This window comes from Cystoisospora suis (genome assembly GCF_002600585.1).
Source record: "Cystoisospora suis strain Wien I chromosome Unknown contig_3078, whole genome shotgun sequence".
Taxonomy (NCBI): domain Eukaryota; phylum Apicomplexa; class Conoidasida; order Eucoccidiorida; family Sarcocystidae; genus Cystoisospora; species Cystoisospora suis.
This window is the reverse complement of record NW_027155873.1, coordinates 3,428-17,942: the sequence shown is the minus strand read 5'-3', so window position 1 is coordinate 17,942 and position 14,515 is coordinate 3,428. Positions and strand designations below refer to the sequence as shown.

The 14,515-nt window shown below is 44.6% G+C and overlaps 2 protein-coding genes across 2 annotated transcripts; both read right to left on the bottom strand.

Annotated features, from left to right (window-relative positions):
- Positions 1-420: 420 nt before the first annotated feature.
- CSUI_006156 (imc sub-compartment protein isp1) lies at positions 421-2,812 on the bottom strand (the record flags this gene model as incomplete). Its single annotated transcript, XM_068066320.1, has 2 exons — positions 1,534-2,812; positions 421-578 (listed from the first exon to the last, which is right to left on the bottom strand). Coding segments are annotated over exons 1-2 (366 nt in total), but the record flags the coding sequence as incomplete, so codon positions are not given.
- Positions 2,813-4,771: 1,959 nt separating this feature from the next.
- On the bottom strand, positions 4,772-12,817 carry CSUI_006155 (transmembrane). The gene is made up of 3 exons (XM_068066319.1): positions 10,675-12,817; positions 9,776-9,933; positions 4,772-9,016 (listed from the first exon to the last, which is right to left on the bottom strand). The coding sequence occupies exons 1-3, from the start codon at positions 11,213-11,215 to the stop codon at positions 7,559-7,561; spliced, it is 2,157 nt and encodes a 718-aa protein (XP_067921704.1). The 5' UTR covers positions 11,216-12,817; the 3' UTR covers positions 4,772-7,558.
- Between the last annotated feature and the right edge of the window lie 1,698 nt (positions 12,818-14,515).

Sequence of the window (14,515 nt, the reverse complement as noted above, 5' to 3'; positions counted from 1 at the left end):
GGGAGAGACATCAGCGAAGAGACAGAACATATAGACCGATCTACATGTTGGAGATATACTCATACATGGGCGCTTCGCTAAGTCTCTATCTTTCTATGGGTATATATAGATGCAAGTGAAGATACATATTTAGATGAGAGGTAGAGAGAGAGACTGGCGCGTGGCACTTGTCTGTGTACCATACCTATTCCTCTACACATACATCGGGTATGCCTCTACTCGTATCATGATCCCCTGTATGTACACCTCGCTCACTGTCGGGAAGTCAGCTTTTCAGAGAAAACACGGGAATTCATCTTTTCTCTTCTTCAGCTCACTCGCTCATATTAGCCAGAGAGAATACGAAAGAAAGAAAGAGGAGAAAAAAGAGAGGGGGAAAAAGGAGGGAAGATGTACTGCATTTTGTCCTTGAGAGCTTACTTTATCTTCACATGATATGGATAGAGCATTGTCAGCCGCATTATAGTGGAGGACACATGCCAGCCTCGTTCCGTCTTGTAATAGAACAAGAATAGGCATGCCTCCCTCTAGCCTCTTCATCAAATCATCCACTTCATCTTTCGTTACAAAGTTGCCACCTGTAAGAAAGACACATAGAAAGAACAAGAGAAGAAAGAGACAGACGCATGTGTATGCATAAATGAACAAGCAGCTCCTAAAAAGATACACGAGAACCGCAGAAAGTAGCCTACACGTTAGACTCACCCCTACATATATACATATATATATGGATAGTGGTGTGTGCAGACATAACATATCTATCCATACATATATATCTATATATATGTAGAGAGAGAGAGGTATCCATATGTTTTCATATACAGGTGAAAAAAGGCGTGAGCGTATGTATGAGAAAGATCTTCACGTGTATCTTGAGACAACCCTCTACCTTATACTAGATGGACTGAGAAAGAGAAGAGAGGCGAATGCCTTGTAGAAGACTAGTTACTTCATATCGTCTATTCACATACAGTTCCTTGTCCTATACATCGTCTCAAGAAAGAGAGAAACAAGAGAGTATATCGGTACAAGGTCCGTGTACATGACTACCTCCCTACGCTTTTTAGCCCTCTCTCTCTATCATATAGACACATGCATACACAAAAGGAGACTCTTTCTTTCTTCCTCGATGTATTTATTATCTGTCTCTTGAAGCGTGAATAGAATGTGTAAGGCGAACTTCTTCGATATACTTGACTTCGCATGAGACGCATGGAAAGCTAGTCAAAACACAGTAAAGCAAGCTGTCCGTCGCCCGTCATCTCCCTCTATCCTCTTGATGTGAGCCGTCTCGCCTGTTTCTCACTTTACCTACTACTACTACTGCGGCCGCGCCAAGCGATCCATAGCCCCCTGCTCTATAGATGCGATCAGATGGAGAGACAAAGAGGTAGAGAGATAGACAACTTTGAAGAAGTCTGTGTGCAAAGCTTATCCTCCACTCTCTCTCAATATACATGCAATGAAAATATACCCATATATATGTATGCCTACACAACATACATATCCTTAAGAATAGACATGAGAACTTACTTTTAGACTTTGAAGGGACTCCGCTATTCGACTTGGAAGGAGATCTATCTCTTTTACTTTTCTTTTCATCGTCGTAATTACTCCTTCTATTCCTTCCTGATTTGTCGCTACTTCCCTTTCCTTTACCGCCGGCCTGATCTCTCCCGTTCTTCATAACCTGGCGATCTTCACTCTCCTCTACGGAGCAGCACGAGCTCACCGCGCCCATTGTGAAAAAGAGAAGCTAGAGAAGCTTTGGACGGTAGAAGATAACGAGAAGAAGAGAAGAACCGGACAAAAAGGAGAAAGAAGGCAAAGAAGAGAATCAGAAGGAAAGACAGAGGGGAATTGTCGTTAGTGGTGAAAGAAAGAGAGAGAGTTCCAAGCAGGATTGAGGACGTAGATAATAGATGATAAGAGAAGAGAGCCAAAGAAAGATAGAAAAGTGTTGACAGAAGGGATGAAGAGACAGAAGCAAGAGAAGCAGACAAAGAAGATGCCGCGAAGAGAAGAGACAGGAAGAATAAGGGAGAGATTCTTGTTTTTCTTGAGAGTGAAGATGGCTTTGATGGAAAGGCTGCTGCTCGACAAGCCGGGAGTTGACAAGAAGAAGGAAAAGGAGAGAAAGAAACGATGTAAGTGGAAAGAAGAAAGTGTTGCGAGACGAGAAAACAATAGAGAGATACGTGAGAAAGAGAAGAGGGCCTCTTTTTGTTCTTCTGGGGTTGAGAGCTGTTCAAGGTGAGCCAAGCCGGAGAATCTGCAGAAGAGCAGGTGTTGACAGCCTGTCTGTGGAGACCGAAAGAAAGACGCCGTAACGAGAAGAAAAGAAACAAGATATTCAATGAAGATGAACGAGCCGGAAAGGACGGAAGCTAAGAACGCTCCTTTCTATTCCCCGTACAAAGGATGTTCACCGTTCGAGAGATGGATGGACGGATAGATGGGTCGGCATATCCCGAGGGAAGATAGGTAGATATGATGGGAAATTCCTACTAAAAAGAACCATCTATCTTACACATCCACAGAAAAACAAAATTCTCTCGTGCAGACAAGCGCAGTCGATCTTCTGACAAATCGACCAACGATGATAGCCACGAGAATGTTGCAGCTAAAGCAGAAGAAATCCCCCAGCCGCCGCGCTGCTTGCTATCAGGCAAGCTTACTTCTTTTTCCTCTCGGGAGTCGGAGTGTTCGTTCTCAAAGTCTCTCTCTTCAAAACGATAAATCGCAATGAAGAGCTCCGTCGCTTTTCTCTCTTCCCATTTCTCCTGTCAAGAAGAATCTCCAATCAAACAAGAAGACTGAAAACTGTCTTTCCCCAGGTATTCATCAACAGCGATGGGGTCGTTGGCTAGCTGGAAGCACGACACGGAGTAGCTAGACGCGTCATCTTGTTCTAGCGCAGCGATAGCAGGGGAAGGAACGAAGCTCTTCCCCGCTAGACGATGGGATGGATGACGATGGATATTAGCTGCGACTCCGCATGTACCAGAGTTCTTTAGTGACCACCGTGGGACAAAGGGAAGTTTGTTTTGGGAGAGAAAGCGCCCGGTGCGTGGAGTCTGTTCGGTGACGGGGGGAGTTCACTATCAGAGCTTCTCCTTGGGAAAGGAAGAATGAAATCGTACAAGTTATTCCGCGATCCGTCAGAATTACCGGGCCGGAAAGACAGCGAAGCGCTGTCCTGCAGCTTTTTTGTGGTGTACAAACAACTACCTCTGCAGTGTACGTACACCTGCAGGCACACTTCTGGAGTGTACGCGCAGCTTATCACCATACTCCTCGAGCGTACATACAGCTGAATGGATACTCCTGGAGTGTACATACAGCGAAATGAATATTCCTGGAGTGTACATACAGCCGGATGAATACTCCTGGAGTGTATACACCACAGTGAGTATCCCTGGAGTGTACATACATAGCACTGGATGTGGAGTGTACATACGCCTCCGTGAGTACCCTTTGAGTGCACGTACACCTCAGTGAGCACCGGAGTGTACATGCACCTCCCTGAGCACCCCTGGAGTGCACGTTGCACCCCAGTAAGTACACCTCGAGTGTACGTAGCACCCCAGTGAGTACTTATGGAGTGTACATACACCTCAGCGAATGCTCCTGGAGTGTATGTGTACATACCCCAAATGCATACAGTGTCCGCGGTGTATTAAAAAACCGTAGCTTGTGTGTCCCTGCGGGTTGCTAAAACAATATTCAGAACTTCTCCGCCTTCCATGGACAAAGAGAAAAAATTCCAGATCTTTCTTTTCGATCGAACCTCTTCGAAATCCGTGTCAAGGAACCACCGGCGACAAAGAGACTCTCCCACCTCCTGGGAAAGGAATATTTGCACCTTCAAAAATCGTTTTGTTTCTCGTTGACTCCTTCTTCTGTACCAATCGAGAAATCCATGAGACGCACAACCCTGAAAAGAGAAGGTGTCCAGACCTACCACGAGACACGCACCCTCTTTGACACCGCTGTAACGACTAGCCGCTAGATACATAGGGGTGCGAACGAAGTTCGTCTGCAGGCACTCAACTACCACGTTCCCATACTGTCTTCTGATTCGCGGGCTCGTTAGCAGATATTCGACAAGGAAAGAGTTCTTTCAAATGTAAATCTGTTTGCTAGGAAGACCCTAAGTGACTACTTCCCTACCGGTTGGCTCTAAATCGTGGAATACTAGACAGGTTTGTGAAGGCGCTGTTCCGTTCTTCGAAAAGAAGAGGACAGCCCTCCAAGAAACAGATCGGGAGGTTTTTTCTTCTATGTCTTCTTCGGCGTCTTTCAAACTACCACAGTTTCCACCCGTTTTCAATCCCCATCTATCCGGCTCAAAGGGCAAGTATCAGCAAATATGATCTTATCAAAAGAAGGCTGACTCTCCTCTCTTGCCACCTTAATGGTCTCTCTCGAGCACGATGGAAAAGAACAGTAAAACGAAGCAAAGTCCTAGAGTTTTCTCTGAAAGGACGTCAGCAAGAATAGTCATTATCCAAGAAGCTATCTACCCATCTATCTTTGATTTATCTATCTATCTATCTGTTCTTTCACTCTCTCTTAGTCAAATTCCTACTTCTTTTTAGACAACTTGACCATCCGCCTCTTCTCTTTCTCATGAAAACTCCCCGATCCCTTGTCACTATTAAACTGCTGTCTTTCTTCATTTGCAAATCCTCTCAAAAAGAGAATCTTCTCTTAGGCCAGACATATCGCTGCTGCCCCTCCCTGTGAGAACTGACGAGTATTTTCGCACTTCGCTCCTAGACACTGTGCTTCGCCTTATTTGAGAGAGAAAGAGAATAAGAAGTCTCTTCTCCTCTTCGGCTGTATCTTGATGTACGACGCCTCTGCTCGAAAGAAGAAGTAACTTTCTATTCTTCGGAAGACCGAGACGAAAGAAAGAAGATAAGAAGAGAAAAAGAGAGGAGAATCATAAGCACAAGAGATAGTATAATCCATATTGTCGTTCTCTTTCCACCTGGTCTTTATGGTCCTGATACGTACGACTTCATGAAACCGACAGATTAAGAGGACGTTCACTCGCATGCATTTGAAGGCATACATATAGATGGAAAATAAACGAGATATAGCCTTATGTGTCATGTACAGAAAGATACTTGTAGACCATCATGACTTCTCTTGCTTTTTCTTTGTATAAACGTTTCAGAATATGATCTACATAGAGATAAGATTCAATCACTACAAACGAAGTCCTTCCCCTCCTCCTTTTCAACGGGGTGTACATACACCCGATGACCTGCATGGAGAGACATGCTTCCCCAGCCCTGATATCCAGCCATCCTCGCAACAAGTAGAAGAAGGAAAAAAGACACCTTTCTTGGAGCAGAAAAGACAAGAAGGACTATCTCCATAGACATCTCTATATCTATCTATATAGAAGGACGCCCCGAGGATGGACTTTATCAACTCCTCGACGACCAAGTCACTCCTCAAGGACATATAGATTTGCTACGTCCTTCAACTCCCTACGATATACATGTAGATCTATCTATCCATATCTATACCCATACGTCGAACGGTATATATATATATATATACATACATATACGTGGTCCTCTACACACATGATAGAGCTACATATACAGCAGAGCTTTAGATACGCGATCAGGGCGAGAGATTACCTAAGAAGAGAGATTCTTTGTATTTCTTTATCTCTAGATATTCGTACAAGCGCAATGAGAAGCTTGAAGAGACTGACTGACACGCGGGCGAGTCATGTGTTCCTTCTCCCCCCTATCTCGCTCTCAACATATCATGTATGGACACCTGTGTATCTGCATGCGCCGTACATCGCAGTATTCTCCTGGATTGAGCCCGACCAAAAAAGACAGGAATTCCAGAGTGAGCCTGAAGCAACCGAAGAGTAAGAGGAAAAAAGGAGTCGACGAACTTCCGCAATACAATCCACATGCCCCCACGTCACGAACAACAGCTCTCTATGTAAGAGAAGAATAGTCGTGGATTGGGGTGTACATACACCTAGATAGATAGATAGATACATAAATCTACCTGTCTTTGATGCATCTACCTCTCTAGACTGAACCCCTGTCATCCTTCTCCTAAGGACCTTCTCTATGTCTCTTCTTCCTTCTTCTCATGAACAGAAATTCTTTCTTATCCTCCAGAACAAACCTTCTCCGCTCTTCTTCTTTTGTTTTCTCTTCTTCTCACGCAGTTGCTCTGCCCGACTCGAAATGAAAGAACGAAAGAAAAGTCGGCAAGAGACTGAGAGAAGAACACGCAGGGAGAAAATAAGAAGTACACAGAGAGAGAAAGATTCTTGGGACGTCACTCAGAGAGAGAAAGAAAAGAAAGAAAAGAAAGAGGAAAAACTTGGAAGAAACACCCGAGACCCCGAGATGAAGAGAAGAAGAAAATAGAAGAGAGGAGAGGTCTTGTACCAATGAGGGGCATCCCTTCACTCCTTCCTCTTCTTCTTCTTCTTTTCTTTCCGCTGACCGAGGGGAAGGAACATCATCGCCAAACAGAAGAAGTTTTCTCTGTCTCTTTTCTCCGTCTTTTTCTCTTTCAAGGGCTCATTCTTAGCCCTCTAGGACAGACCTAGTCAGTCTTCAGCTATCTCTCCTTTCCGTCTCCTTTCTCTTCTTGCGTTCTTTCCCTCTTTCTGTTAGCCTATTCATCCTCAAAATTCTCTATCCATCTCGCGATGTCTGTCTATCTCCCCTCTGCGAAAACAACTTGGCATTCTTCTTCTTCCTCCTCGTCTGTAGTTAGGAAAAAGACGAAAAGAAAAGAACCAGACGAGGAGGGACCAACCCTTAACCCACATCGCTACCCACGCCCAAGAGAAAGAAGAGACGCAAAAAGAAAAGAGAGAGAGAGAGACCGTCGAAATAGCTCGTCAATCATCATTCAGTTAGAGATCTTGCAAACCTCTGACACCTTCCTTTTCGTTCACTTCTCCGTTAGAGGAAGAGGAAGAAACAAGAAAAGAAGAAGAAGAAAGAAGAGTGTGCCTTCAGAGTTCCACTCTGGGCTTTCCTTCCCTGGTCTTCGACACTGACGACGTATACAGCATAAAACAGAAAAGAGCATACACATATAGAGATAGACATAGATAGATGAATACATACGTATGTACACATATAGGCGCATGTAAGTAAGTCTACATAACTATATCTAGATAGATAGAGAGAGATGTATATATCTTTTCTTCACAGTGTCGGTGAAGACGTAAGAAGAACGCCTTCTATGCTGTGACTTGTTTAGCATAGAGATAGATGAAAGAGAGAAAAGTATTAGAAGAAAGAAAAAAACAAACCACGCACGTAACGAGAATATAAGTGAGAGATTTCGATAGAGATGTCTCTAGATATCTCTTTTCTTGAAGCCATCCACAACAAGACAGGGTGAATGAGAAGAGAACCTCGAAGCAGAGGGAAAGACGAGAGATGATAGATATCGACAATATTTCAGATGATCAGATTGAAGATAGATTAAAGATAGAGCTAGATTTGCATGGTCACTTTCTTGTCTTTTTAATGATGCGTGAGTTGCCTCAAGGTTTATCCGATCGGACAGCCGTTCGATGTGTTTTCCTTCCCGATCTCGTTGTGTATTCTGTTCTTTCTAAATCTTCAACAGTAAAGTCCGGCAAGCCATGTTGGTGTAGATCTCCGATCATTCTTTCTCCTAGCATCATTTCTCTGCCTCTTCTATCATGATGAGAATGATCTTCTTCTTCTCCTCCTCCTCCTCCCCCCCGTCTTGTTAAGCCTTCAAGATCTCCTCCTCCTCCTCTTTCTCCTTCTCCTCCTTGATACAGTCTTTCTTCTCCTATCAATCTCTCTCTTTCTCTCTCTCCTTCGTTTCCTGAGCTGTTGCTACTATGTCGATTAAGGGGGGGGTCCCGTCCCATGAGTAAACTCCCTAGATATCCACTCTCTCGGCTATGACCTTCTCCTCCTTCTTCTTCATGAGGATGCTGAGGGTGGGTGGGGAGAGAAAGAAACGAGGAGGAAGAAGAAGGCTGATGCCCGCCACTACTAGTGCTTCCTACGAGGGAGAGAAGACTCGAACTATGACTGGAAGAAGAGTGGTCAGTCCCTGTGAATAAGCCTAGGCTATTCTCATCGCGGCTCTCTCCTCCTCCTCCTCCTCTGCCTGAGGGCGTTGGGCTCGATAGATTTAGAAAAGACTGCTTGAAGAAGCTCTCACTACTACTACTACTGTTGTTACTATTACTACTACGCATGCCTTCGCTAGCTCTTTCTCGTTCACCCTGACTAAAGAAAAGGCCACTGGGAGAAGAGGATGAAGAAGATGAACTTGCTGCACTATGGCTACTGGCAGTATTGCCGCTGTTGCTAAGATGAGAATTCTGACTTCCTCCTCCTCCTCCGAAAGAAGAGAAACTGTTGTCATTGCCTGAGGTGTACGTACACCCGGAACTTGTATTGTGCCTATTGCCGCCGCTACTATTACTACTACTGCTACTCCCATTACTATGACGTCCACTAGGAGCATGGGTTGCATGCTCCTGCTGAGGGTGATCTCCTCCGCCTGATAAATAGGAAGAAGACAGATATCTCTCTCCGCCTCCTTCTGTAGTATGACCACTACTACTATTACTATGGCTAGTAGAACTCCCGCCGTTGCCTCCATGATGCGAAGAAGACGACGAAGGCGAAGAAGAAGGCTGCTGCTGCTGCTGGAGATTCATTAGCATACTAGTCATTTGCTCTTGGGAAAACGTCCCACCCCCCCCTCCTCCTACTCCAGGGAGAGGCGAACAAGAAGAAGAGAGCTGCTGGCCTCCGTGACCAAGGGGAGATGATCTACTGGGATTGCTCGAAGACGAGGAGGAGGAAGAAGAAGAGAATTCCCCTCTCTTCAGCTCGACAAAGGTCCAGCAGAATGTCACTAGCTTTAACTTGGCTATAATGCCTAGCGCTGATAGAACATACAGACGGCGGAACTTATCTTTCTTCTCTTCTGTAGGGATAGACGAGAAACTCTATAGACAGAAAGAACAAGACAGAAGGAAGGAAAGAAAGAAAGAAGAGATGAAAAGAAGAAAGGAAGAAGAATAGAGATTCCTGTCGAGAAAAAAGAGAAGAAGGGCCATGTATAAGAAACAAAAGAGAGAGCGAGAGACAGACAGTCAGAGAGAGAGAGAAAGAGAGAAAGACAAAAAGAAAACCCCCACTCCTGTGTGAAAATTCAATTTTTCTTCTTTTTCTTCTGTCTTCTTTTCTCTTGTTTGTTTTCCTTCCTTCTTGACGCTCAGTGCTCCATGGAAAAGACGGAGAGAGCTAGGCTCTTTCTTGCCTTCTCTATCCAGGTGTATGAAGAGAAAGAAGACCTATCTTCCCTTTCCTTGTCTCTCTGTCTTTCATGACCTCCAGATCAACCTCCTTTACCTCCGCTCACTCCCCTTCCTTCTTCTCTATAGACTGTAGACCCTCTACGTGAATGAAAAGGCCAGAAGACCTACAGGTATGTCTACGCATGCGTATGTATTTATCCACAGCTACCTCCATCTCTCTGCACACACCCCTCTCTCCTCATCTCAACACATACGAGCGTCTACACCCCTCCAACTGCAGAGAGTCCATGCACATCGCCGGGAAGAGAAGAAGCACCAAGACAATACACCGAGAGAGAGAGAAAGAGAAAGAAAGAAAGAAACACAACTCGTAAGTGACTGCGTAGATGACGATGATCTTCTTCATCTTCTTCTCTTGCCCTCCCCCCCCCTTCCCTCCAATCTTACCTCGAGTCTCTTTCTTAGATAGTGGACCTGCTCTGTAACGCATGACAGAAGACCTTCTGGGTAATTCCCTCCTCTCCACGTTTGGCACCTCATCATCTGTTCTGCTAACGTCTGATAATCCCATGCCAAGCGCAGCCAGTCTTCCGGAAAAAGTCCGTCTACGCCGCACACATACACACCGTCACTACTACGACAAAGATCCGAGAGAGAGAGAGAGAGTGAGAGATAGACGAAGAAATGCCGAGAAACGCAGATGGGAGGAAGGAACAGACAGAGAGGAGAGAGGGAGGAGGATACAGACAGATTTTCTCTCGTTCGACCTCTCTGTGGAGATCTCTCTTTCTATCCTTGTGAAAAGTTGAGACTTGGTTGTCCTTCTCTAACATATGAGAGAAAAATAGAGAGAGAAGACGAGAGAGAGATAGAAAGATATATAAAAAGATCGCGAAAGAGAGAGAGACAGACAGAGAGTTGTATGAAGAAGAGAACGATAAGAGAACAATAGCAGAATACATAGAGGCACGAAGCGAAAGGTTAAACGAGAGAGAAATCGAAAGATCCAGAGACAGGCAGAAAGAGGAGAGAGTGAAGAGATACACATCGTAGTCTTCTTCAGTTGTCTCTTATGACGTGCGAAGAAGAGAACATCTTCGAAAAGAGGGATCGATCTTTCTTAGACTAAAACTCCTATAGACACGTACATGCACTCCACGATGTACGGAGGTCTTCCTGTACATATGTACACATACACAGATCTCTATACATACGAAGCTCCACACATCCTCTATACAGAGCAAAGCGAAGAGGAGAGAAACAAGAGAGAAGAGAAAAGAGAGAGAGAGAGATGTTTTCTCAAGTCTTCTCGTGTCCGTCATGTCCTATTTAGTGTCTTGACTTACCCGGTTTCGGCATAAGTCCATCTTTATGCCTCGAGAGTTGGTGCAACTGCATGCGAAAAATGTTTAACGTCTCACATCTAAGCATATCTTCTGTAGTCACGATCTCTCTCTGTTGCCTCTCTCCTATCGACATTGTAGGGGCTGTATTCAAGGAGGGGTGGAGATGAGCCCGGCTACTATGGCTGTTTATATCCATAGCTGCTGTGACAAGACTATGCGTATCAACAGCTCTTGACGGATTTATAGTAGTAGTACTAGTAGCTAAGTGCTGAATCTTCTTATTCTCGAGATAAGAAGAAGAAGGGGCGAGGTTGAGAGAAGACGACGAAGAAGAGAAAGAAAGGCTTGAGAAAGAAGAAGGGCGACGGAAAGAATGTGTAGCAGAAGAAGAAGGGTGAGAAGAATAAGAAGACGGGAGAAAAGAAGAAGATGGGTCGGAGGAATGGGAAAGACAAGGCGTTGACGAAGGAGACGGAGAAGAAGTCGTAGATGAGGAGGTAGAAGATAGTGACGGAGATCTAAGAAGACGCCCTTCAAACATACTTGAAAAGAAAGAGGAGATAAAAAAGGAAAGAAGAATAGAAGAAGAGAGAAGAAGACACAGAACCTTCTTCTCCTCTTCCTTCTTCTTGAAAGATCTCTTCTTTCTCTTCGGGAAAAGACCCTCCTAAGGCAAGGCTATGGATCAAAGTATAGGGGAGAGGAAGAGACAGAGATAGATCAGAGAGACACTCCTTGTATAGATAGTAACGAACACACCTGTAAGCGCATGATAGGCCTTACTGTATGAAAATGACTTACATGCACAGGGATAGGTAAAGAGATAACAGATCCATCGATAGAGAGAGAGATGATAGATGCATTGATAGATAAAGAGAGACAGACAGGGTGTGAAATACACGGGGAGTCATCTGTAGGTGGGAGAAGAGGGAGAGTTGTGTGTATGAGAAAGCAAGCTAAACAGAGATGTAGAGAATAGAGAGAAAGGCTGTAAGGAGAAATCTGACCTTCCGTCGATTGAAAATTCTCTCTCGGTATCTCCGAATCGGCAGTTCTCCATTTCTTTACTGAAGAATTCGAGAAAGAAAAAGAACCCGCCTATCCCACGGATGAGAAAGAGAATGACCTTCCTTCTTTATCTTTCTTCATCTTTCTCTCTCTTTTCTCGTTTCGCTTTCATCTTCTCTTTCTCTTATGTTGACTGAAGAGGGCAAAGAAGAATACGAAAAAGTATAAACCTCTCGAAGAAAGAAAAGAAACGGCGGCGGAAGGTGAAGAGGAAACCTAGCGAAAAAAGTTACAGTCTCCCTCCCTGCTCACAGAGGAGAGAAGAAGAACGAAAGAAGGAAAGAAAGAAAGAAGGAAAGAAAGAAAGAAAAACTTGACTTTATCGCATAAGAAAAGAGACGAAGAAGGAGCTGCACTATAAAGACGAGGGCGCGAGGGAAGGAAAGAGAGAGCGAAGAGGAAGAGACAGAAACTCCTCTTGAAAGATCCTGTACCAGTGAGTCATGTGTCTCCAACTTTCGAGGAATCTCTTCATACTCGGAAATTATAGAGAGAAAAGAGAAAAGGACGAGGAAGAAAGGAGTAAACGAAGAAAAGCGATTGAAGATGAGGAAGACGCCTCTTTGCAATGGTTGACGAACCTATAAAGGAAAAGAGAGAGACTGAGAGAAGAAGTCTTGTTGCGACGAAGGAGAAAGAAAGAAAGAAAGGAAGAGAGAGAGATACCATAGACCGATGAATGGAGGAAATGTCGAGAGAGGAAGAAAGAAAAAAGAAGAGAGAAAACGGGAGGGCAGAAGACTTTTCTTCAACTTGTGGAAGAAATGAACTCCATGGACTCCGCGACAGGAGCAAAGAAAGGCGAAAGAAGAAGAAACGAAGAAGAAGAAGAAAGATGAAGAAAAAGAGAGTGAAGAAGCAGACGAAGAGGAAAGAAACGCAGGGGACTCGGGGAAAGAAAGAGCGAGGGAGCCCTGTACGAAGGACGACGAAAGGAAAGAGACGTCAAAGAAAGACACACACAAGTGGAACAAGAAAAGGAAAAGATAAATAAAGAAGAGAAAGACCCAAATGAAGACGAAAAGAAGCAAAGAAGACGAGGAAGTTTAGAAGTCATTCGTGCCAACTAACATCCTGGACCGCATGATCAAGTTCGGGCTATATGAATGGGCGGGGGAGTTGTTTCTATCTATCTATCTATCTGGAGTGCTTTGATCTCTTCTTCTTCTTCTCTTCTTTCAAGGTTCTTTCTTTCCTTTCCTTTTCTTTCTATCGCACTTCAATACCCTTTCCAAAGAGAGAATCTCAGATGGGGGAAAAGAGCCGGAAGAAAGAGAGTGAGAAGTTTGTGTGAGCCTTCATTCATTCAGTCTTTCGCCACACTTACCCCGTCACGGCACGTCTCCTGTTCTTCCCTCATCTACGCGAAGGGACAGCTGAAAGAAGAGAAGAAAAATGGCAAAGAAGTCCAAGAGATAGAGAGAAGAATCAGGAAGGACTGTCAGACCTCTAAATCTCCCCTTTCTGTGTTCCATGAGACACAACTTAGGATAAGAAGAAGAAGAAGAAACAGTTTGAGTGTACTACCTGTCCATCTTCAACTCCCCGTACTCCTACTCCTACTACTTCTTCTATGAGGGCTTGAATCTAGCCATTCTTTCGCTTCTTAATTGTTAGAGCCATTCTCTAAAGACTCCTAGAATCCTCATACCAATACAGCGACAACTCATTCTACAAGCTGCCGCCACCACTACTACTAAGATTCAACCGCGACGACAAGAGCTCCTAGCAGTACAACGAGTATGCTACCACTACCACTACTACCTGTACTCCTACTAGTAGCAATCGTAATAGTCGAATTATCATTCTCACTAGTATGGTACGACTACGACTATAAGTATAACTACTGGAGCTACTAGTCCCCCCAGTAGCTCCTCCTGCTGGTAGGAGAGTAGCGACTCTCTCTACGACTCGCAGAAACACACCTAAAACCGCTAGCATACGAATACGACTGCTACTGGTGATCCAACTATGATCCTATAAGTGTTGAGAAGAAAACACGGTGTATGATAGCACGTGTATCTCTCCCTCCTCCTCCTCCTAGTAGTAGTAGTCATACTTGTACCACCACTCGAGCCTGCAGTATGTATGTGTACGAGGATCCTTAGTATGTAGCGTATCTTCTCCACCTCACTATAAGTATGAGCACTGCGGTTAGTCGTAGTCGTCGTAGTAGTACTGGGGCTTACAAATGGTGAAAGTATTTGGAGTTAAGTGCAAGTCGCCCGGAGTAGCCTTTTACAAGTCTTCGCCGTATTCGAGATTAGGAGAAGAGGTAGGCTTGTATGGGGAGGAGTCTTCCTGGTACGAGGATACACAGTCAGGAAGGGAAAAGACGTCTCCTGACGTCTCGAATTCAGCTAGCTCCGCAGCACTACTACTACTACTCCTGACGGAGACAGGCCTAGAGATACTTCTTCTCGGCGTAGAAGGGTGAGACAGGGTGACGCCCCTTGTGACTTTTCGAATCGTACGACGATGAAGGTGATCTAGATGCAGAAGTTTTGCAATTCGACTGTGTGGGTTTCCCTTTCTCTCTCCCTCTCTCTGGGGGTCAGGTTGGTCTTCTTTTCTGCGCCTCACCTTTCTGTCTCTTGTCAGTCCGAACGCCTAACAGGAGTTTGTATCTAATTCTACCCTAGAATCTTGTATTGTTACTTTCATGAACTCTATTCACCCTGAGGAGATGAAAGGTAGGTAGAAGCCATCTACTCTTACCCATAATACTTCTAGTAGTACTAGTAGGCAGATGCGAAGGAGCTCCCCTCTCTTT

Coding starts and splice junctions, on each gene's coding strand:
- CSUI_006155 (XM_068066319.1), bottom strand. CDS start 11,215: ATGTTTGAAGGGCGTCTTCTTAGATCTCCGTCACTATCTTCTACCTCC. Junction 9,934..10,674: donor TGGACTTATGCCGAAACCGG/GTAAGTCAAGAC, acceptor TGTGCGGCGTAG/ACGGACTTTTTCCGGAAGAC. Junction 9,017..9,775: donor ATCTAAGAAAGAGACTCGAG/GTAAGATTGGAG, acceptor TTCTGTCTATAG/AGTTTCTCGTCTATCCCTAC.